Here is a 23,374-nt window from a genome sequence, read left to right as displayed (position 1 = left end):
GGCTTCCCAGGTGGTGCTAGTGCTAAAGAACCCGCCTGCCAATGTAGGAGACATAAAAGACATGGGTTCGATCCCCGGGCTGGGAAGATCCCCTGGGGAAAGGCATGGCAACCCACTCCAGTACTCCTGCCTAGAGAATCCCAAGGACAGAGGCGTCTAACCCTACAGTCCATGGGGTCGCAAAGAGTCGGACATGACTGAAGCGACTTAGCACGCAAGCACACTGCTAAGGATGGCCACTTTCAGCAAGTTACATTGCCATATGCATCTGTCCTTTCCTATCTTAGTTGGCTTCAGAATAAATGAAAATGTATGTGAACACTCTATTTCCTAAGCTCTTTGGGAGGTACTATATAAATGAATCACAACAAATACAATGTTAGAAAATATTCAAGTGACGTCTACATTCCTACTCCAGGGGAAATGTGCTACATTCTTACTTCACACTCATGAATTTAGCCCGTCACTGGACAAACATTTATCAAGAGTCCATCATGTCACAGGCCCTGGGGCCACATAAACAAAACAAAGACATTCGGGAGCTTGAAGATGCTTTAGAAGATGCAGGAAATAAAAGTAAATAAACGGAAAGGCGACAATTATCATATGTAATTCGTTCAGTTACAGTGAAATCATATTAAAAAGCCACTGCTCTCTAACTAGTCTTTGGATACAAGACCTATTTCTTGCCATTGTGGATAAACATACTACTTGCTGTTTTTCTCTCTAGCAAACGAGAGAAGTAAAAGGCCTCTTTCCACCTCACATAGAAAGTAGTTTCTCTCCTCTGAATGTACTAAACCAAAAATGGTATATTAATCACTGAAAGAAAGAAGGCAAAACTTACTTCAGAAGTCCATGAGAGTTTAGGAGTCAGTAAGTGTATGGCTGGCTGGCTGGCTGGCTGGCTGGCTGGCTGGCTGGCTGGCATGCAATATTCTGATCCTGGAATTACACTGAGACCCTTGGCATACACACGGGTTGGGACACAAACAGTGCCATCTGAAATTCTCACCAAGTTCCTGCAACGGCAGAGACAACATATAAGAACAATGTTTGGGAAGCTGTTCAAAAGCAGTACCATCTCGGGACTTCCCTGGTGGCACAGCGGACGGGAGTCCACCAGCCAATGCAGGGGGCATGGGTTCAATCCCTGGCCCAGGAGGATTCCACAGGCTCAGGAGCAACTACGCCCGTGCGCCACGACTACTGAAGCCCGTGCTCCACAGCCAGAGAAAGCCCCTGAGCCACAACGAAGACCCTGCACAGCCAAAAACAGACAAATAAATCGACTTATTAAAAAACAACACAAAAACGCACTCCTGTCTCTTAACGGTAGAAGCACAGGCTCATTGTAATAAGCAGGTGTCGCCTCGCAGCCAGCCTACTCTCAGTGAGGCCCCCTTCCATCCACTCCTCCTCATGCTCCCTCTTCTCTTGTCTGTTTCTCTTGCTGCTTCTCTCTTTCATCTTTCTTGTTGCTGTTGTTTCGTCACTCAGTCGTGTCTGACTCTTTGCAACCCCATGGACTGTAGCCCGCCAGGCTTCTCTGTCCAAGGGATTTCCCAGGCAAGAATACTGGAGTGGGTTGCCATGCCCTCTTCCAGGGCATCTTCCCCACCCAGGGATCGAACCCACGTCTCCTGCAGTGCAGCTGGATTCTTTACCGCTGAGCCACCAGGGATGCCCACTCATCTTTCTTGTCCTGTCTGTATCTCCTGCTGCTTAGGGTCTCCACCCCATGAACAACCAGACCAGTGGCTGGGCTGATAACAGGTACATGTCATTTGGGGCCAACCTCCCTGACAAAATTTAACTGATATGTAGGCAAATATGGACACACTATTCTGCTCAATGTTTGGGCCATCTATCGCTACAATAAGTTGCCCTCATCGAAGACACATCTTTTAGTGATTATACTGTTTGATCTACTGCTCAACTTGAACTGGAAAACAAAGAAAACTTAATTTTTAAGAGCTCTTCTCTTAAAATTCTAAAATCTTGTTTTTTAACAATAGTAACCATGACCAAGAGTGCCACCTACTGGTAAATAAAGGGTATTTTCTCAAACTGTGTTCAAAGTGCCTTCTAAAGCAAAGCAATAAGGTATTTAAAGAAAAAAATCTATCCATATTTTGAAACACATCCAGTGGCTTTACATAAGTCTGTGAAAGTATTAACTAACTATAGAAAATTAACATATACTAAGTAATTTACTACTAGAGCTCATCAATGAATTTGGCAAAGTCCCAAGATACAAAATTAATACACAGAAATCTGTTGCATTCTGATACACTAACAATAAAAGATCAGAAAGAGAAATTAAGAAAAGAATTGCAATTACCATACATCAAAAAGAATAAAATACCGGAGAAGGCAATGGCACCCCACTCCAGTACTCTTGCCTGGAAAATCCCATGGATGGAGGAGCCTGGTAGGCTACAGTCCATGGGGTCGCTAAAAGTCGGACACGACTGAGCGACTTCACTTTCACTTTTCCCTTTCATGCACTGGAGAATTGTAGTATAGTATGACTGTGTGGATCACAATAAACTGTGGAAAATTCTGAAAGAGATGGGAATACCAGACCATCTGACCTGTCTCTTGAGAAACCTGTATGCAGGTCAGGAAGCAACAGTTAGAACTGGACATGGAACAACAGACTGGTTCCAAATAGGAAAAGGAGTACATCAAGGCTGTATATGGTCACCCTGCTTATTTAACTTATATGCAGAGTACATCATGAGAAACGCTGGGCTGGAGGAAACACAAGCTGGAATCAAGATTGCTGGGAGAAATATCAATAACCTCAGATATGCAGATGACACCACCCTTATGGCAGAAAGTGAAGAAGAACTAAAGAGCCTCTTGATGAAGGTGAAGAAGGAGAGTGAAAAAGTTGGCTTAAAGCTCAACGTTCAGAAAACTAAGATCATGGCATCTGGTCCCATCACTCCATGGGAAATAGATGGGGAAACAGTGGAAACAGTGTCAGACTTTACTTTTTTGGGCTCCAGAATCACTGCTGATGGTGACTGCAGCCATGAAATTAAAAGACGCTTACTCCTTGGAAGGAAGGTTATGGCCAACCTAGATTGCATGTTTAAAAGCAGAGACATTACTTTGCCAACAAAAGTCCGTCTAGTCAAGGCTATGGTTTTTCCAGTGGTCATGTATGGATGTGAGAGTTGGACGGTGAAGAAAGCTGAGCGCCGAAGAATTGATGCTTTTGAACTGTGGTATTGCAGAAGACTCTTTAGAGTCCCTTGGACTGCAAGGAGATCCAATCAATCCATCCTAAAGGAGATCAATCCTGGGTGTTCATTGGAAGGTCTGATGTTGAAGCTGAAGCTCCAATACTTTGGCCACCTAATGCGAAGGGTTGACTCATTGGAAAAGACCCTAATGCTGGGTAGGATTGGGGGCGGGAGGAGAAGGGGACGACAGAGGATGAGATGGTTGAATGGCATCACCAACTCGATGAACATGGGTTTGGGTAGACTCCGGGAGTTGGTGATGGACAGAGAGGCCTGGCGTGCTGCGATTCATGGGGTCGCAGAGAGTCAGACACGACTGAGCGACTGAACTGAACTGAGTGATTTCTACTAATGTTAAATAAAAGCATAGAAAACAAACAAACAAAAAAAAGAATAAAATACTTAGGAATAAACCTACCTTAGGAGATAAAAGACCTATACTCTGAAAACTACAGGAAGCTGATGAAAGAAATCAAAGATGACACAAACAAATGGAAAGATAGACCACGTTCTTGGGTTAGAAGGATCAATACTGTCAAAATGATTACATTATCCAAGGCAATCTACAGATTCAATGCAATCTCTATCAAATTACCAATGGAATTTTTCAGAGAACTAGAACAAGAAAAATGTTTTAATTTGTATGGAACACCCCCAAAAAACCCCAAAGAACCAAAACAATCCTGAGAAAGAAATGCAGAGCTGAAGGACTCAGACTCCATGACTTCAGACTATACTACAAAGCTACAGTCATAAAGAGTAGGGTACACCATAAAAACAAACATATAGATCCATGGAACAGGATACAAAGGCCAGAAACAAACCCAGGCACCTATGGTCAATTAATCTATGACAGAGGCAAAAATATACAATGGAGAAAAGATAGTCTCTTCAATAAATGGTGCCGGGAAAACTGGACAGCTACATGTAAAAGAATGAAATTAGAACACTCCCTAATACCACACACAAAAATAAACTCAAAATGAATTAGAGACCTAAATGCGAGACTGGATATTATAAAATCCTAGAGGAAAATGTAGACAGCACTCTCTTTGACAGAAATTGCAGAAAGATTTTTTTTAATCTGTCTCCTAGAGTAATAAAAATAAAAACAAAAATAAGCAAATGGGACCTAATTAAACTTAAAAGCTTTTCAAAGCAAAGGAAACCATAAACCAAATAAAAAGACAATCTACAGAATGGGAGAAAATATTTGCAAACAATGTGACTGACCCACAAGTGCTTAATCTACAAAATACACAAACAGCTCTATATAAAAAAAAATAACCCAATCAAAAAATGGGCATAAGATTAAACAGACATTTCCCCAAAGACACATAGACAGCAAAAAAGGCACATGAAAAAATGTTCAACATCACTAATTATTAGAGAAATCCAAATCAAAACTACAATGAGGTATAACTTCACACCAGTCAGAATGGCCATCAACAAAAAGTCTACAAATACTAAATGTTAAAGAGAGTGTGCAGAAAAAGGAACCATTCTACACTGTAGTTCAGTTCAGTTCAGTTCAGTTGCTCAGTTGGGTCTGAGTCTTTGTGACCCTATGAACCGCAGCATGCCAGGCCTCCCTGTCCATCACTAACTCCCTGAATCCACCCAAACCCATGTCCATCAAGTCGGTGATGCCATCCAGCCATCTCATCCTCTGTCGTCCCCTTCTCCTCCTGCCCTCAATCTATCCCAGCATCAGGGTCTTTTCCAATGAGTCAGCTCTTCGCATCAGGTGGCCAAAGTATTGGAGTATCAGGTTCAGCATCAGTCCTTCCAATGAACACCCAGTACTGATCTCCTTTAGTATGGACTGGTTGGATCTCCTGGTGGGAATGCAAATTGGTATAGCCTTTATGGAGAAGAGTATGGAGGCTCCTTAAAAAACTAAAAATAGAGCTACCAGATGATCCTTCAATCCCACTCCTGGACATGTACCTGGAGAAAATCACAACTGAAAAGATACACACACTCCAATGCTCACTGCAGCACTATTTACAATAGCCAAGACATGGGAGTAACCTAAATGTCCACTGACAGATGAAATGGATAAAAATGTGGATAAAATACACAATGGAATATTACTCAGCCATGAAAAAGAATGAAATAATGCCATTTGCAGCAACACGGATGGGCCTAGAGATTAACATACTAGGTGAAGTCAGACAGAGAAAGACAATCATATTGTATCACCTATACGTGGATCTAAAATATGATATAAATGAACTTACTGACAAAACAGAAACAGACTCAAAGACACAGAAAACAAACTTATGGTTACCAAAGAGGAAGGGGGGATATGTTAGAAGCTTAGGATTAACATATACACACTACTATATACAAAACAGATAACAAGTGAGGACCTACTGCATAACACAGGGAACAATACTCAATATTATGTAATAACCTATAAGGGAAGAGAGTCTGATATATATACATGTATGTATAATATAACTGAATCATTGTGGTGTTCACCTGAAACTGAGGGATACTGTAAATCAACTATACTTCAATAAGGGCTTCCCAGGCGGCCTGCCAATGCAGAAGACACAGGAGATGCAGGTTTCATCCCCTGGAATAGGAAATGGCAACCCACTCCAGTATTCTTGCCTAGAAAATTCCATGGACACAGGAGCCTGGCAGACTACAATCCAGAAGGTTGCAAAGAGTAGGACACAACTGAGCACGCATGCACTCATACTTCAATAAAAAAAAAAAAATTAAAACAATGCCACATTCAAAAAATAAAGAAGTAAACAATACAAAAAAAAAAAGGAAAGAACCTATCCGTATCTTGAAATGTGTCCAATGGTTTTATTCATTCAATGTAAGCATGGGCTGGAAGAAACACAAGCTGGAATCAAGATTGCTGGAAGAAATATCAATAACCTCAGATATGCAGATGACATCACCCTTATGGCAGAAAGTGAAGAAGAACTAAAGAGCCTCTTGATGAAAGTGAAAGAGGAGAGTGAAAAAGTTGGCTTAAAGCTCAACATTCAGAAAACTAAGATCATGGCATCTGGTCCCATCACTCCATGGGAAATAGATGGGGAAACAGTGGAAACAGTGGCAGACTATTTTTTTGGGCTCCAAAATCACTGCCGGTGGTGACTGCAGCCATGAAATTAAAAGATGCTTACTCCTTGGAAGGAAGGTTACGGCCAACCTAGATAGCATATTTAAAAGCAGAGACATTACTTTGCCAACAAAGGTCCATCTAGTCAAGGCTATGGTTTTTCCAGTGGTCATGTATGGATGTGAGAGTTGGACGGTGAAGAAAGCTGAGCGCCGCAGAATGGATGCTTTTGAACTGTGGTGTTGGAGAAGACTCTTGAGAGTCCCTTGGACTGCAAGGAGATCCAACCAGTCCATCCTAAAGGAGATCAGTCCTTGTGTTCATTGGAAGGACTGATGTTGAAGCTGAAACTCCAATACTTTGGCCACCTCATGCGAAGGGTTGACTCATTGGAAAAGACCCTGATGCTGGGAAAGATTGAGGGCAGGAGGAGAAGGGGACGACAGAGGATGAGATGGTTGGATGGCATCACTGACTCGATGGACATGGGTTTGGGTAAACTCCAGGAGTTGGTGATGGACAGGGAGGCCTGGCGTGCTGCAACTGAACTGAACTGAAGCATTAATTAACTATAGAAAATTAACATATATTAAGTAATTTTCAAAACCACACAAAAAAGGATATTCCATCAACGTTTGTATCCTCATTTGGGCCTTACCTCACCAAAAAGTTATTTTATTTCTGAAACAGAGAAAAGTATCATAAATACTAAATGAAACATAGAGCCATTTAAGCAGTCCTACAAGCAACAGATTAAATTTAAGATTTAAAACGAACTACACTAGTTTCTGTTCAACAAATACATTCAAATTATTTAACAATTACTGGGCACCCAGCACTATTTTAGGTTGCAGAGACACAATAAAGAACCAGACACAAGGCCTTTGCCATCACAGGAAGCTTTAATCACAATGTCTACAGCAGCTAATAAACAGATAACTAAAAGACACAGATCACAGTTAAGTGTGCAAAGGAAACAAGAGTGATGGAGGCTGGGGAATATCAGGAAAGATCTCTCTCAAGAGGAGTCTGAGCTGAGACCTGAACGATGAGGAAGAGGCAGCCAAGTTAAGTGCAGAGCAATGGAGCAGAGGCCCCATCACAGAACAAGGCTGGTGTGTGAGACGAAGCACACCCAGTGTGACTGGAGAGCAGAGAGCCGGGGACCATGACAGACCAGCCCCAGCAGGGAGACACGTGCCAGGCCACGGCAGGCCACAGCTAGGGGGTAAGCCTTCTTCTAAAGGCAAAGGGAGGCGACTGGAGGGTTTGAACAAACCAGGGGAGGGTCGTGATCTGATTCACACTAAAGGATCACTCCAGCTGCCTTGTAAAGAACAGACCAAGGGTTGAAGCAGGAAGTTCAGTTAGAAGGTGACAGGCTAAGCTCAGACAGAATAAAACTAAGACAGAAACAGATGAACATGGACTAGATTTTGAAACTAGAGCCCAATCACTTGCTGAGACAGGATGACGTGTGAACAGGCAGTGAGAGAAAGAAAAAAAAAACCCACAAATGCCTCAAAGAGGATGAAGGCACAGAAATAAACTCAGAGCTAGAACAGCACTTGCTGATTTAGAATCCCAGATGCCAGTGAGGAAGCACAGGGGCTCTCAGCATTCGGAAAGGGGACCCGAGTGAAATACAACTTACTGCAGAGTGCTGGAGTCAGAACCAGCAGAACTGGGCTCAGATCTGACTCCTTTCTAGCCTTTGACCTTGGGCCAATCACCTCTTCCCCTTTTTAAATGAAAATGCTGAGACTACCTCACTGGGTTGCTGAAAGGGGTACATGTCTGGGGAAATACCTGGCACGCAGGAGGATCATTAAAAATCAACCCCAATCTAGAGAGGCAGTAGGTTATGTGCCAATAAAACAACTGCCCAGCCTGACCTACAACAACGCTCATAAAACACAGCTGCTGTGACATAAGTATGCTGCTGCTGCTGCTAAGTCGCTTCAGCCATGTCCAACTCTGTGCGACCCCATAGACAGCAGCCCACCAGGCTCCTCTGTCCCTGGGATTCTCCAGGCAAGAATACTGGAATGGGTTGCCACTTCCTTCTCCAGACATAAGCATGACCTAGTTCTAACTTCAATCTCATGCTAAGAATTTTGGTCACTGTTGTTTTCCAAATCAGCAGCGTTATGATTTTTAAAAAATCATTTTTAAGCCACAAATTTGTGATCTCAAATGACTGTAGAGCAACTAGTAAACTTGTTTTTGTCATACTCTCCGAGTCCAAAGATATCTCATTATTAAATGTGTCCACTCTTTTCTAGGAATATATGTAGTTCAGAAGTCACTGTTATGTTTTATTCAAAAACGTTGGGTGGCATAAAATAATGCATCACAGGTTTTGCTACAGTTCTCCTTTCTTCAGCACGGTATACACTCAAACCGACAGAACCATGAGGGGACCCACCTCTGGCCAAACAAGTGATGTGGCAACAGATGGCAGGATGAAAGCAGTACGCAAGGCCAAGGAGACCCCCAAATCAGGTCTCAAGGGAAGCAGTAGCAGTAGAGGGAAATCTGTGCACTCTGTAGAGTGCCAGAGCTGTCTGTTTAACCCAGCTCTGCTTCAAGCACCATCAGATCACAGATGGCACTCAAGGTCATGAAGACCCAGTTTCTGGGCTCAGCGAGGCCCAAGTTCTCACCACAGCTTACTGCCATTCACCAGCTTGGCCCTTTCAGGCGAGTTTCTAAACCTAAGCCTCTAAACCTCAGGTTTCCCAGTGTTAAAAATGGGACCTATACATCGTTGTTTCAATAACATGATGCATGTAAACACCATCTGGTATAGGGTCTGGCACACAGTGTCAACTACTATTAATAAAGTGGCTCATTCACTTTTCTTTTTCTATTTGAGGCAATACCTACTCAAAGAAAAGTTGGAAAATTACAAAGAAATTATAAAGAAAAATTATCCAACAACTCCTGTAGCTTTTAGGATTACAAACTTCAGATTTCAAAATTCCTCAGCAAATTGTTTTTGACAGACCCAAACTACTTTCTAAAAGGTCTACCAGTTTACATTTTCATGAACCAAATACGACTGCACCCATCTCTGGACCTTCAAAAACAACTCACCTTTATTCTGGAGGCACTTATGCTCAGAAGTACTGAAGAACAAAAAAGATTCCCAACCTCAAAATGATCACTGGGACTACAGAGTAGACACTAACAACTCTCCTTGGTCCTCCTCTCTCCAAGAGGCTACCCGGGAAAATCCTTGTTTACAAAGACACAGCGATCAGCCTCTGAGCTACATAGGCTTTACCAAAAAGGCTTCTCTGTTCCTTTGCTCAAAGCAGAATCAGTCCAGTTAACCCTCAATGAGTTTAACAAATGTTTAACAAACATTTCCAAACTGCTGGTTAGATCTCTCATTAAGCAAAAAGGAATGTTTGTGAGGCCTCTGAAATATTCTATAAACCTTTTTAATGGAACTTCCAAATTTTCTTCCTAAGACTCCTCTGCCATTAGGTTTTCAAGCTTTAAAAGAGCTAAACCAGCTGGAACTTCAGCACACACAAAATTCGTAATTCATGCAAACGTTTGTGCATGCATAAATAAGCATAGGGATGTGTACGTATGTATTATGCATATGTATTATCTTAACATAAACTAAATATGGTATATGTGATTACTGAACCAAGTAAAACTCGCTATTTCCAGGCAAAAGTAAAATGTTAGATCTAAAAGGAATCTTGTAAATCATCTCTAATCCAATTCTTTTTCAGTCAGAAGAGAAAATAAGGCCAAAGAATGTAAATATCCAGCTCCCAGATCTAGATCCAAACAGTCCTCTTCTGAGCCCAGATCGGCTTCTCAATAGGGCTTTTCCCCACTGCCTTCCGACTCTACCAAGATTTGAATAAATTCTTAGTAATAGAGCAAAACTCCCATGAAACCCCATTTTGCCAAAGCAAGACATATCACCTTTTATCTGCATTTCACTTTAAGGTATATTAAGGCCTCATGGTATTATAATAACTCTGCGTGCCGATTCCATTTCTCTTACAAAGAAGAAACCGTGGTTCGGCTCAGTTGAGTCGCTCAGTCGTGTCCGACTCGTTGCGACCCCACGCACGCCAGGCCTCCCTGTCCATCACCAACTCCCGGAATTGTGGTTCAACACCAGTTAAGTCATTTGTTCCCAGGCTTTGGGGACAGCCAGGCTCTTCCTTTCCCAGCTGTGCGATTTGGGTCAGGACATCTGACTCTCTGTATCTCCGTTTAAAGACTAATGATATGGAACGACACTTAGATTCCCAGCGCCGGGGGAAGAATGACAGTGAGCGTCAACCCCGCGTAACAGACCTCGCTGGGTCCTTTCGACCACACACCTCACGGGCCTCTGAAGAGAAGCTGGGCTGAGGGAGAGGCCGGGCTGTACCTGGACAGCCGAGCGCGGCCCGATCACAAGCTACGCGCTGCTCGGAGCTCAGTCACTCGGTGAATCAAGACCCCTGAGGAACTTTCCGTCCCTCACCCGGGAGGTCCGGGGGGCTGAGCAGTTCCCGCCGCCGCCTCTCACCCCGCTAAGCGCTTTCCGCCAGCGGCGCCAACAGTCGGGCTGACGCTACCTAGGCCGGCTGGGGCCTCCTACGAAGTCTGCTTAAGGCCTGAGGTCCACGGACATGAGACACGGGACACCACCGCTCAGTCAGAAGTCTCCACACAGCCGCCGCGCCGACCCAGTCGCTCGAGCAGCGCCAAGCTCCGCCCCGGCGCCGGAGAGCTTCCGGCGTCCCCGACGTGACGCACAGCCGCGAGAGAGAAATCCCACACTCCATTGGTTGCTGTCGCCCGATGGGCGGAGCGACGCTCGACCGAGCTTGGGCCGCGAGCCCTATCTGCCCGTGTCCCCGCCCCCTAAAGCCGCCATCTCCATGGTGACCGCGGCCCTGTCACCCCTTTGGCCTCACGCCCTGAGTTGCGTCCTTGTCTCTGCGCCGGAAGCGGGCCTCCGTGGGCCGAAAGCGGGCCTCCGCGCGCTGGTGCTGTGTGGAGACGTCCGTCTGGGCGGGCGCCAGCCAAGTTGGCCCGGGGCCCCGGCCTGGGTCGGACGGCGAAGCTGACAGACCTGTGCCGGTCCCAGTGACGATGGCGGTATTTCACGACGAGGTGGAGATCGAAGACTTCCAATACGACGAGGACTCGGAGACCTACTTCTACCCCTGCCCGTGTGGGGATAACTTCTGCATCACCAAGGTGACGGGCGGCTCCTCGGAGCGGACGCGCGTTCGCTCTGCCGAGTTCGTGCCGCGGACTCGCGCGGCTCAGTTATCCGCTCCCTTTTTTCATCCCTTTCTGAATTCTCCCAGAGTCAGTACTTTGCGCGGTCTGTGGGCACTTGGTTCTGGCCTTCAGTCAAGCGTGAGGGGAGGGGAGGGGGTGGATGGCGGCGTGTACCTGTTTTCTCGCCAGCCCCCGCCGCTCAAGCTTCCCCTTCCTAGGATGCTTTTTGGAAGGAGTGTGGTTTTGTCTTCCGAGGCGGGGGGGGGGGGCGGGGGGGGTTGTGAGACGACTGAACCATGACTCACTCTCCTGGGTGTTTTTTCCCCAAGTGACACTTACAGGGAAGAATGGGGCTGGCGTTTCTCTCGGGAGGTGCTTTTGGTCCTCATGTGCCTTGTGGGTTTGTCCAGTAGTCGTGTATGAATCTGAGAGTTGGACTGTAAAGACAGCTGAGCGCCGAGGAATTGATGCTTTTGAACTGTGGTGTTGGAGAAGACTCTTGAGAGTCCCTTGGACTGCAAGGAGATCCACCCAGTCCATCCTAAAGGAGATCAGTCCTGAATATTCATTGGAAGGACTGATGTTGAAGCTGAAACTCCAATACCTTGGCCACCTGATATGAAGAATTGACTCCTTGGAAAAGACCCTGATGCTGGGAAAGATTGAAAGCAGGAGGAGAAGGGGACAACAGAGGATGAGATGGTTGGATGGCATCACCGACTCGATGGACATGAGTTTGAGTAAACTCCAGGAGTTGGTGATGGACAGGGAGGCCTGGCGTGCTGCGGTCCATGGGGTCACAGAGTCGGACACGACTGAGCGACTGAACTGAACTGAACTGCCTTGTGTGGAGGCCAGCCTCTAAGGAGCTTACCCAAGAAGTGAGGGTTGGGGAGGAGGAGATCGCCAAGGGAAGGCTGCGCTGACCATACGGTGTTTAATTTTATTTATAGGAAGATTTGGAGAATGGGGAAGACGTGGCAACGTGCCCTAGCTGCTCTCTCATTATAAAAGTGATTTATGACAAGGTAAGGAGTCAGTTTTTAAAACGGGGAGGAGGGTGGGAGGGGAGAGGGTTGCAAGAACCTTGAGCAGTCTGCCTGTGATATGTAAGTTCAGCAGATTGTTTTCTAATGGTGTGTTAGGAAAATGCTATGTTTTTTAAACGAATTTTAAAAAGCCATTCATAAGTAATTGTAAATTAAATTTTTGTATTATATTGTAAATTAAAATTTTAAAAGCTCAATTTATTAACTTTTTTTGGAGAAGTCAATAAACTGTTCTGTATCTAATGAATATTACTGGAATTACTTATTTAACAGAGGAAAATGATCATAAAGATTATTTAATTGAAAGTCTTTATTCCTCCATTATTTAAAGGTAATTAAAATCATTCAGAGCTCCTGGACTTATTTTGAAAGGAACAGTTTTATAATATCTCTTACCTGACTTATACATAGAACTCTGCATTATCTTGTTTGAGCTAAGTCATAGTTGGAATTTTACAATTTTCATTTTAGTCTTTAGTTGTCCTGTTGTTTCCATCCAAAAGTGTTGACAATAGAAAACAAAATAAATGTTATGACTGCCCACCTCAACCTCAACTTTTGGTCAGTACTTTGAATGGATTCTTAAGAGACTTAACATTCTATTTTCTGAGTTTGTTGTGTTTGTTATTGTTGTTGTTGAGATCTAATTGTCACATAACAGTGCTTAACATTCTTAAGGATAAACTCTAGAGTGGTTATAGGCAAGGTGGGAACAAGACACTTAGACAGAAACAGGCTATAATTTAGGCTGTACTTTAGCCGTTTACTGATTTATTCTTGCACTTAAATGTGTTCTGAAAAAACAGAGAACAGATAAGGGTGAGCAAGAGTGCTGGTATGAGGAGAGACTGCAATCTTAAGTCAGGTGATCATGCACTTAGGCTATTGAGTAGCATCCCTGGCCTCTACCCATTTGATGCCAGTGGCACCCCTCAGTATGTCAACCCAAAATGTCTCTACAGATTGCTAAATGTCCCCAAAGATTAAAGTAACACCTCCTTTCCACCACCCATTGAGAACCCTGTGTTAGAGCAAGAAAGCTGTTTTACAGAGGTTGAGAACATGGAGCCTCACGTTGATGGTGGACCATAGGTTCCAAAGAACACAGTGGGAGGGTTCCAGGTGCTGGGCAGGAGTCAGAGATTGACAGGGATGGAATAAGGCTGATCCTTACAGGGATAAGACTGCAGGAGATGAGGAGTAACCTGGGAGGCAGAGGTTTCCCGGGGTGGCTGGCATAAGCCAGGATAAATCATCAGAGGTTGAACTTCATTTACGAAGTAGCTAATTTGCAGATTATCTGTGCTGGGAAACATAAAGATCTACCCACTTTAGTTGGAAGAAGTAATTACTTTAAAGAGAACAGGTATTTGAGTGACCAAATATTGAAGTGGAGAAGTAGTAGTGGAAGTAGTAATTAATACAGAAACTTAAAAGATATAACATGTGTTTTATAAATGATTTCTGAGAAGTGGGAGCCCTCTAGTGAAGATGGACATGTATGTTTATAAGGTAAGGTGTGTGCGTGCCAAGTCACTTCAGTCGTGTCTTACTGTGCGACCCTATGGACTTTAGCCTGCCAGTCTCCTCTGTCCATGGGATTCTCCAGGCAAGAATACTGGAGTGGGTTGCCATGCCCTCCCCCAGAGGATCTTCCAGACCCATGGATCAAATCCATGTCCCTTACCTCTCCTGCATTGGCAGGTGGGTTCTTTACCACTAGCGCCACCTAAGATAATAATATGGTGCATTAAATATGAATTTGGGTCTAAAAACTTATACACTTTCAAGAGTATGTTTCTGGTGCTGACTTTGACCAAGGATGAAGTCATAGAGCAAAGGAAAAACTTAACAGAGCAAGATTGATTGTAACAAAATGAAATCTTACTATTGATGCATCTGTGACACAGACACTCAATGAGTAATGTAATTTCTTGTTCTGTCTTAGGATCAGTTCACGTGTGGAGAGACAGTCCCAGCCCCTTCCACCAATAAAGAGCTAGTTAAATGCTGAAGAAGACTTCGGTTCTAAAAGCTGAACTTGGGGAATGAGGCAAGCTGGAAAAGTCTAATGCAGAGTCACTGACTTCTTCACGGGGACAATCATTTTGTGGTTTGCTGTTCATGAGAGTCTGGATTCTTTCCATCGGGTGCCAAGTTCATCTCCAGTTGAAGAAGCAAGTCCACCACAAGACATACCTGGATTTTGTGCTTAAAACTTTGAATTGGAAGTGTTCTTAATTTTCCATCCAAACATAAAAGGAGATAATTTCAAATCAGTGCTTTTTTCCCTCAGTTTTATTTTTATATCTTTACACTATTACATCATTATCTGACAACAGCATCATCTACCTCAAAGCATTGGGTTTCTTTAACTTAAAGATTTTTATTTTAGTTGCTTATGAAGATTTTTAAAATCAGCCCTTTCTTTGCAGTTTGACATCAGCTTTGCTGTTGTAAACTGAAGGAAGTCAGTTGCCTCTAGTCCATTGGGGCTGCACCTTCTACTCCCTCACCACGCTGACCTTCGTCAGGGATCTGTGTTCTGTTAAACATGCCATTTCACTATACTTCATATACTGGGTCCTGGTGGTGGTGCAAAGAAAAAATATACTGAGCTCACAATGTTAGTGAGTTAAGAAGAAAAGTCAAAAAACAAAATGGTCAAAGAATATGGACTTTCCTTATCAATATTCTCCGTTTTCCTTGAAAATCAGGACATGATAAAAAACAGCCAAAGGAAGTGAAACTGGTAACAGAATGAGAGGAGAAAACTGTGCCTACTTAGTTATTTAATTAAATGCTTGAGTGGTTTTGCGAGATCAGTGCGACTAATATTTCTGTATCTGGGTTCTTGTGTGTGTGTTTGTTGTTAGATAAGGCCAGTGAAATTTCACTCTAGATAGGGGTTAACATCAAGTCTTCGTGGCTGGTGGCTGTGCTTTCATCACTACCACCAAATCAAGTCACAAGTCCTAAAAGGTAAAGCTTTGATAACAACTCTTGTATTTACTAAGGATGATCTTGAAAATGAGATGCCTGTTCTAATTAAACATGCCCCTGAGGGCATATATGTGCTGCGCATAGTTGCTCAGTCATGTCCGACTCTTTCTGACCGCATGGACTGCAGCCTGCCAGACTCCTCTGTCCATGGGGATCCTCCAGGCCAGAATATTGGAGTGGGTAGCTGTTCCCTTCTCCAGGGGATCTTCCCAACCCAAGGATCGAACCCAGGTCTCCCGTATTGCAGGAGGATTCTTTACTGACTGAGCCACCAGGAAAGCCCAAGGGCATATATAATAAGCCTCTAGAAGCTGCAACCACACATACATTCACTCTTGCAGAGAATCGTTGCCCTGGAGAAAAAGAAACATACAAAGATAGGCCATTGGTCTTCCTTTGCCACAGTCGTGAGAGTAGCAAGAAACAGAATCACTTGCATGGAAATTCCAAAATTCCCTTTATGTATACACCTTTGTTGTGTGTACATAAAATTAACTGATGTCTTGTGGGTTGTGGAATTGGCTTCTGCAATTAAGGAGAAAAATAGCTTGCCAGAATGTGAGCATTTTATTACTAACCGATAAATGTGCTGTACACTTGGGTTTAAATTAAAACAGGCCAGTGGCCTTTTTTCTCCTGCCAATAGCATGGCTATATGAAGCCATTAGACTGAGAAGTAAATCACCAAAAATTGTATGCCAAAACTGCTTGGTATGTTATATGAAGCATACGGCATGTTCTTGATGTGTTGAGAAATCACTGTTTGGGACACTGACAGCCCAGAATTCATCCACAGTTGCTTTGAAACTAGTGATGGCTCAAGTGAACAGAGCAGGGTGTGTGCTAACTGGTGGGGATGAATTGCAAAGAGAAAAAAGAAACCATCCCACGCTCAGATCTGATGGTTTTGTAGATACCGATAACCGATGGTGAATTTCAAACAGGAACAGATGTCTTTAATGTCACTTCTGCTGTGAGCATAAGATCAGGAAGAAAAGTTGCCCAAGTCCAAATGTCCCAGGAGAAAAGCCAGTGGCACTAGTGACCAGTGATATTCAGGAATGTGATCACGGGCACGATTTCATTTCCAAAAGCAACTGAGTCACTGCATCTGTTAACCACAAAGAACACATCAGGATTTAATCCTATGTTAAGCAGAAAGTAAAACCAGGGTCTTGCAGATGTGACTAGAGTTCTGTGGTATCCCTTGCTTAGCTTCAAAGACATTTCAGAGCCCCTCTGAGGACTGATTTGTAATCCAGTTTCTGTCACTTGCTAGCTTTGTAATCTTTTGCAAGACCAGTGGGTTCCTCATCTGTTACAGTCAGGAGACTAGATCAGGGGATTTCTAAATTCAGTACTATAATTTCAGGCTTCATAGTTTGCAGGAGCTGGAATGGTAATCGAAACCTTTCTAAACTAAACACTAAAGATGACTTACAGAGAAAGACACTCCATTCTTCAGTAACTCCACATCAGAGGATTCTGCATATACTTCAGTGTACACATTCAGAAACCCTTTTCTTGGAAAGCACCCAATATTTTTGACAACTGTACATACTAATTTATTACCAGTTTAAACTGTATTAGCATGCTGAATAAAGTCAAATTATTCACATCCGTTTGTTCTCATGTGATTTTTCCTCCACTAAATACCAGCATTATGTATTTAAATATTGTAATGTGATTATATATGAGATGGACATCTTTAACCTGCTTTGGGACTTTGGAGATAGGTTTCTGGTGTGGACAGTAGAGTTTTTCAATAGGAAAGAAATTGCCACTATTACTATAGGTTGGCCACATGGGTATTGGTTCTGGATTTTTAATAGTTATTTGGGAAAAAATAAGCTTTGGATTAAGTGGCAGTAAGGCAGATATAGTTGACATTCTTAGTAACTGAGTAATTCAGTTTCTTGCTGTGAAGGAAGGTTGCTACTTAAGACATGGTAATTCTTACACTGGTTTAAGAGCCCAGCTCTGGTCAGGACACAGGTTGAATCTCAGTTTCTCCACTGTGGTCTTTGTGTATCTCTATGTCCTGGTCTGTGAAATACAGGCCATAATGGTACCTTTTTCCCAGGGTTGCTCTGTGGGAACAACAGACCCACATTCACCAAGGGTCTGTGGAATGCTTGCCGCTAAGTGAAGAAGGCAGGTAAGTTTCTGTCATCATGGAGCTTACCTGCAACAAGAAAAGAGGAAATAAAGAGAACAGGCTGTGTTTAGGGCCCAGGTGATGTGATACAAGTGCCTTTCTAAAGGGCAGACTGGAGGCATGTCAGTCTGGCACCTTTTCTGAGACCTGAAGGATGAGAATGAAACAGTCTCGTAAAAATGACTAAATTAGCTAATGATGACAACATTCATCACAATGCCTGTTGTATGTGCAAAAACAAAAAGGTTACCTATTCTGATGCAAAAGGAATTCATTGTTTTGAGCACTGGCAACATTATATGAAACATGCAAAATATTGAACACCTTTCCTCCACATTTACTGATCTCTGGCATGGGTTTTGACAAGCCCTCAAAGTGGTTCTGATGCAGCTAAAGCTTGAGAACCACTGGTTGAGCACCAGTGTTCAAACTCAGCAGCTCACTGGAATCACCTGAGGAGCTTTTGAATCTGTGCTGCCCCACTGGTCTATATTTCTGTTTCCGTGCCAGTACCATACTGTTTTGATGATTAGCTTTGTACTAGAGTCTAAAGTCAGGGAGGTTGATTCTTCCAGCTCCATTTTTCTTTCTCAAGATTGCTTTGGATATTCGGGGTCTTTAGTGTTTCCCTGAGAAATCTGTATGCAGGTCAAGAAGCAACAGTTAGAACTGGACATGGAACAACAGACTGGTTCCAAATTGGGCAAGGAGTACCTCAAGGCTGTATATTGTCACCCTACTTATTCAACTTATATGCAGAATCAGTTCAGTTCAGTCGCTCAGTCGTGTCTGACTCTGCGACCCCATGAATTGCAGCACTCCAGGCCTCTCTGTCCATCACCAACTCCCGAAGTCTACCCAAACCCATGTCCATCGGGTTGGTGATGCCATCCAACCATCTCATCCTCTGTCGTCCCCTTCTCCTCCTGCCCCCAATCCTACCCAGCATTAGGGTCTTTTCCAGAGAGTCAACTCTTCGCATGAGGTGGCCAAAGTATTGGAGTTTCAGCTTCAACATCAGTCCTTCCAATGAACACCAGGACTGATCTCCTTTAGGATGGATTGATTGGGTCTCCTTGCAGTCCAAGGGACTCCCAAGAGTCTTCTCCAACACCACAGTTCAAAAGCATCCATTCTGCGGCGCTCAGCTTTCTTCACTGTCCAACTCTCACATCCATACATGACTACTGGAAAAACCATAGCCTTGACTAGACGGACCTTTGTTGACAAAGTAATGTCTCTGCTTTTAAATATGCTATCTAGGTTGGTCATAACCTTCCTTCCAAGGAGTAAGCGTCTTTTAATTTCATGGCAGCAATCACCATCAGCAGTTGATTTTGGAGCCCGAAAAAAATAAAGTCTGACACTGTTTCCACTGTTTCCCCATCTATTTGCCATGAAGTGATGGGACCAGATGCCATGATCTTAGTTTTCTGAACGTTGAGCTTTAAGCCAACTTTTTCACTCTCTTCTTTCACTTTCATCAAGAGGCTCTTTAGTTCTTCTTCACTTTCTGCCATAGGGTGATGTCATCTGCATATCTGAGGTTATTGATATTTCTCCCGGCAATCTTGATTCCAACTTGTGTTTCTTCCAGCCCAGCGTTTCTCATGATGTACTCTGCATATAAGTTAAATAAGCAGGGTGACCGTATACAGCCTTGATGTACTCCTTTTCCTATTTGGAACCAGTCTGTTGTTCCATGTCCAGTTCTAACTGTTGCTTCCTGACCTGCATACAGGTTTCTCAAGAGACAGGTCAGATGGTCTGGTATTCCCATCTCTTTCAGAATTTTCCACAGTTTGTTGTGATCCACACAGTCAAAGGCTTTGGCATAGTCAATAAAGCAGAAATAGATGTTTTTCTGGAACTCTTCTGCTTTTTCGATGATCCAGCAGATATTGGCAATTTGATCTCTGGTTCCTCTGCCTTTTCTAAAACCAGCTTGAACATCTGGAAGTTCACGGTTCATGTATTGCTGAAGCCTGGCTTGGAGAATTTTGAGCATTACTTTACTAGCACGTGAGATGAGTGCAATTGTGTGGTAGTTTGAGCATTCTTTGGCATTGCCTTTCTTTGGGATTGGAATGAAAACTGACCTTTTCCAGTCCTGTGGCCACTGCTGAGTTTTCCAAATTTGCTGGCATATCAAGTGCAGCACTTTCACAGCATCACCTTTGAGGATTTGAATCATATGAAATGCCAGACTGGAAGAAGCACAAGCTGGAATCAAGATTGCCAGGAGAAATATCAATAACCTCAGATATGCAGATGATACCACCCTATGGCATAAAGTGAAGAAGAACTAAAGAGCCTCTTGATGAAAATGAAAAAGAAAACTGAAAAAGCTGGCTTAAAACTCAACATTCGCAAAACTAAAATCATGGCATCCAGTCCCATCACTTCACGGCAAGTAGATGGGGAAAAAATGGAAATAGTGACAGACTTTTCTTGAGGGGGCTCCAAAATCACTGCAGATGGTGACTGCAGCCATGAAATTATAAGACGCTTGCTCCTTGGAAGAAAAGCTATGACAAACCTAGACAGCATATTAAAAAGCAGAGACATTACTTTATCAACAAAGGTCCATCTAGTCAAAGCTGTGGTTTCTCCAGTAGTCCTGTATGGATGTGAGAGTTGAAAGCTGAGCACCAAAGAATTGATGCTTTTGAACTATTGTGTTGAAGAAGACTCTTGAGAATCCCTTGGATGGCAAGGAGATCGAACCAGTCAATCCTAAAGGAAATCAACCCTGACCATTCATTGGAAGGACTGATGCTGAAGCTGAAACTCCAATATTTTGGCCACCTGATGTGAAGAGCTGACTCATCTGAAAAGACCCTGATGCTGGGCAAGATTGAAGATGGGAGGAGAAGGGGACGACAGAGGAGGAGATGGTTGGATGGCATCACCAACTTGATGGACATGAGTTTGAGCAACCTCTGGAAGTTGGTGATGGACAGAGAAGCCTGGCATGCTGCAGTCCATGGGGTGGCAAAGAATTGGAGATGACAGAGCAACTGAACTGAACTGGTTCCATACATTTTGTGAATTTTTTTTTGTTCTAGTTCTGTGAAAAATGCCATCGGTAATTTGATAGGAATTGCATTGAATCTATAGATGGCTTTGTGTAGTATAGTCATTTAAACAATTTGAGTCTTTGAAGACAGCGTCTTCAATAAGTGATGCTGGGAAAACTGGACAGCTATGTGTCAAAGAATGAAATCAGAACACTTCCTAACACCATACACAGAAGTAAATTCAAAGTGGATTAAAGGCTTAAATTTAAGGCCAGAAACCATAAAGTTCTTAGAGGAAAACGTAGGCAGTATACTCTGACATAAATCACAGCAAGATTCTGACCCACCTCCTAGATTAATGGGAATAAAAAGGAAAATGGGACCTAATAAAATACTTTTGCACAAAAAACTATAAACAAGATGAGAAGACAACTCTCAGAATGGAAGAAAATAATTGCAAATGAAACAACTGACAAGAGATTAATCTTCAAAATATATAAGCAGTTCACACAGCTCAATATCAGAGAAACAATCCAATCAAAAAGTGGGCAGAGGACCTAAACAGACATTTCTCCAAAGAAGACATACAGATGGCTAATAAACACACAAAAAGATGCTCAACATCTCTCATTATTAGAGAAATGTAAATCAAAACTACAATAAGACCTCACTTTACACCATTCAGAATGGCCATCATCAAAAAAATCTATAAACAATCAATGCTGGAGAGGATGTGTGGAAAAAAGAACCCTCCTGCTCTGCTGGGGGAATGTAAACTGATGCAGCCATTGTGGAGAACAGTGTGGAGATTCCTTTAAAAACTAGGAATAAATCTACCACATGACCCAGCAATCCCACTACTGGGCATACACCCTGAGAAAACCACAATTCTAAAAGACACATGTACCCCAGTGTCCACAGCAACACTATTTACAATAGCCAGGACATGGAAGCAACCTAGATGTCCATCGGCAGATGAATGGATACAGAAGATATGGTATATATTTACAATGAAATAGTACTCAGCCCTGCTGTGCACATAATTGGGGAAGGGAGGAGAGGGTAGGATGAGCTAGAAAGTAGCATTGACATATATCCACTATCGTGTGTAAGATAGATAGTGCCGACTTAAAAAGTAGTTACAACCTAGAAGTTGAGAGTTATGTTTTATTTGGTGGTCATTCTTAGGACTTCAAGCCTGGGAGACAGTATCTCAAGTTCCACTGAGAGAACTGAGGAGGCAGGAGGAGGAGTCAGCTTATATCTAACTTTGGCAGCAAAGGGGGCAGGTATTCTGAACATTAGAGATTATTGTTAATTACGGAAAACCAGATACCTGAAACGAAGGAATTTAGCGCTCTTCTATGTATGGGAAGATGCAAGCATCTGGGCTCACTGAAGTCACTCCTTTCATATGCATCTCAGCTGTCTAGGGCCAGCATCCTGCTTCTTGATTTTTTCCATCCTTAGGTCCTCGCTTACCATAGGGAGTGGCTGCGGCTGACAACTGCTGGATTGCAGGCATTGTTTTGCCTTTTGGGCGCCCCCTGGACTCAGAAATTTATGTTTGGAGGCCCGAAATCACAATGATGTGAAATCCTTGTTTACTGATATGGCAGGAAATACTCCATTTCACAATAGCTGTGGAAAGTTGGTATATAACACAGGGAGCCCAGCCTGGTGCTCTGTGCTGACCTAGAGGGGTGGGATATGGGGAGGGGATATGTATATATGTATATAATTATGACTGATTCTCTTTGTTGTACAGCAAAAACCAACACAACATTATAAAGCAATTTTCCTCCAATTAAAAAAAAATGAATATAAAACTGTGCTGCTCAAGAGAGGCTGGTTTACTTGGTCTAGGTGCAATTTGAACATCAGGGTTTGTAGAGTCTCCCTGGTGATCCTAACGTGCAAACCACACTGTGAACCACCAGACTCAGCTGGAAAAGAGAACTCACAATCACAAAGTAAGAAGGAGTCAGTGTTTTTCAATGGTCACAACTTGTTTGCATGTGGAACAGGCGTGTGCGCTCACTCAGCCACCTGCTTTTATGTCCAGGCATGCAATACGCCTTAACAAATGCCTGCAGAGCCCAAGCTGGGCTAATGACCTCAGTAGGAGAGTCTCAGTCTGAGGGGGCTCTGAGCTGTGCCCCAGGCTTAAACAATCACATTTTCCCAGCACACATTTGGGCAGCTAATCGCACACCTTACAGAAGTGACAGCTTCTGCCGGTGTAAGTAATTAGGATGCCTTTAATCCATTTGAGGATGCCTGCCGTCCCCTACTTCCTACAGAGCAAATTGTTCAGGATTATATATTTGGGAAACAATTTTTCAAATTATTCCTCTTTAAGGGTTTAAAACAAAGGACACATGAAAAAGAAATCACAGTTAAAAATACTGTCCCCTAGCTCACAACATGCTTAAAATGCAGGAGGCATATACCCAAGGAAGGCAGCCACCTCGGTCTGGCAAACAAAGGGTATTTGATGGGGAAGGGCTTCTAGACAAAGTGACTCCCAAACAGAGGTGAAT

General features: G+C 43.2%; 2 protein-coding genes across 21 annotated transcripts in view; one reads left to right on the top strand and one right to left on the bottom strand.

Moving 5' to 3' along the window:
- OXNAD1 (oxidoreductase NAD binding domain containing 1) overlaps nt 1–13,217 on the bottom strand; it is a 48,663-nt gene extending 35,446 nt beyond the window's left edge. For 5 of the 19 annotated variants that reach the window (XM_081573290.1, XM_081573301.1, XM_081573299.1 and 2 more), the window contains exons 1-2: nt 10,898–11,074; nt 848–1,022 (exon numbers count right to left, since the gene is read on the bottom strand). The gene's annotated coding sequence lies outside the window, so the exon portion shown is untranslated. Of the gene's footprint in view, nt 1–847; nt 1,023–10,299; nt 11,075–13,046 lie in introns of those variants that run through there. The other 14 variants (XM_081573291.1, XM_081573302.1, XM_081573286.1 and 11 more) reach the window with 7 other exon arrangements.
- Nucleotides 11,334–17,271, top strand: DPH3 (diphthamide biosynthesis 3). 2 transcript variants are annotated; one of them, XM_081573305.1, is made up of 3 exons: nt 11,334–11,574; nt 12,555–12,629; nt 14,599–17,271. In XM_081573305.1, the coding sequence occupies exons 1-3, from the start codon at nt 11,467–11,469 to the stop codon at nt 14,662–14,664; spliced, it is 249 nt and encodes an 82-aa protein (XP_081429431.1). In that variant the 5' UTR covers nt 11,334–11,466; the 3' UTR covers nt 14,665–17,271. The 2 variants fall into 2 exon arrangements, with proteins under 2 accessions (XP_081429431.1, XP_081429432.1); XM_081573306.1 differs by lacking the exon at nt 12,555–12,629.
- Nucleotides 17,272–23,374: the final 6,103 nt, after the last annotated feature.

The sequence above is a fragment of the Giraffa tippelskirchi genome, chromosome 2 (genome assembly GCF_054371585.1).
Source record: "Giraffa tippelskirchi isolate mGirTip1 chromosome 2, T2T-mGirTip1v1.2.pri, whole genome shotgun sequence".
NCBI classification, from domain to species: domain Eukaryota; kingdom Metazoa; phylum Chordata; class Mammalia; order Artiodactyla; family Giraffidae; genus Giraffa; species Giraffa tippelskirchi.
This window is presented reverse-complemented; position numbering and strand designations above follow the sequence as displayed.

Excerpts from the sequence above, each read along its gene's own strand:
- DPH3 (XM_081573305.1), top strand. The coding sequence starts at position 11,467 with ATGGCGGTATTTCACGACGAGGTGGAGATCGAAGACTTCCAATACGAC. Across the intron at positions 11,575-12,554 it reads ATAACTTCTGCATCACCAAG|GAAGATTTGGAGAATGGGGA; the intron begins GTGACGGGCGGC and ends TTTTATTTATAG. Across the intron at positions 12,630-14,598 it reads TAAAAGTGATTTATGACAAG|GATCAGTTCACGTGTGGAGA; the intron begins GTAAGGAGTCAG and ends GTTCTGTCTTAG.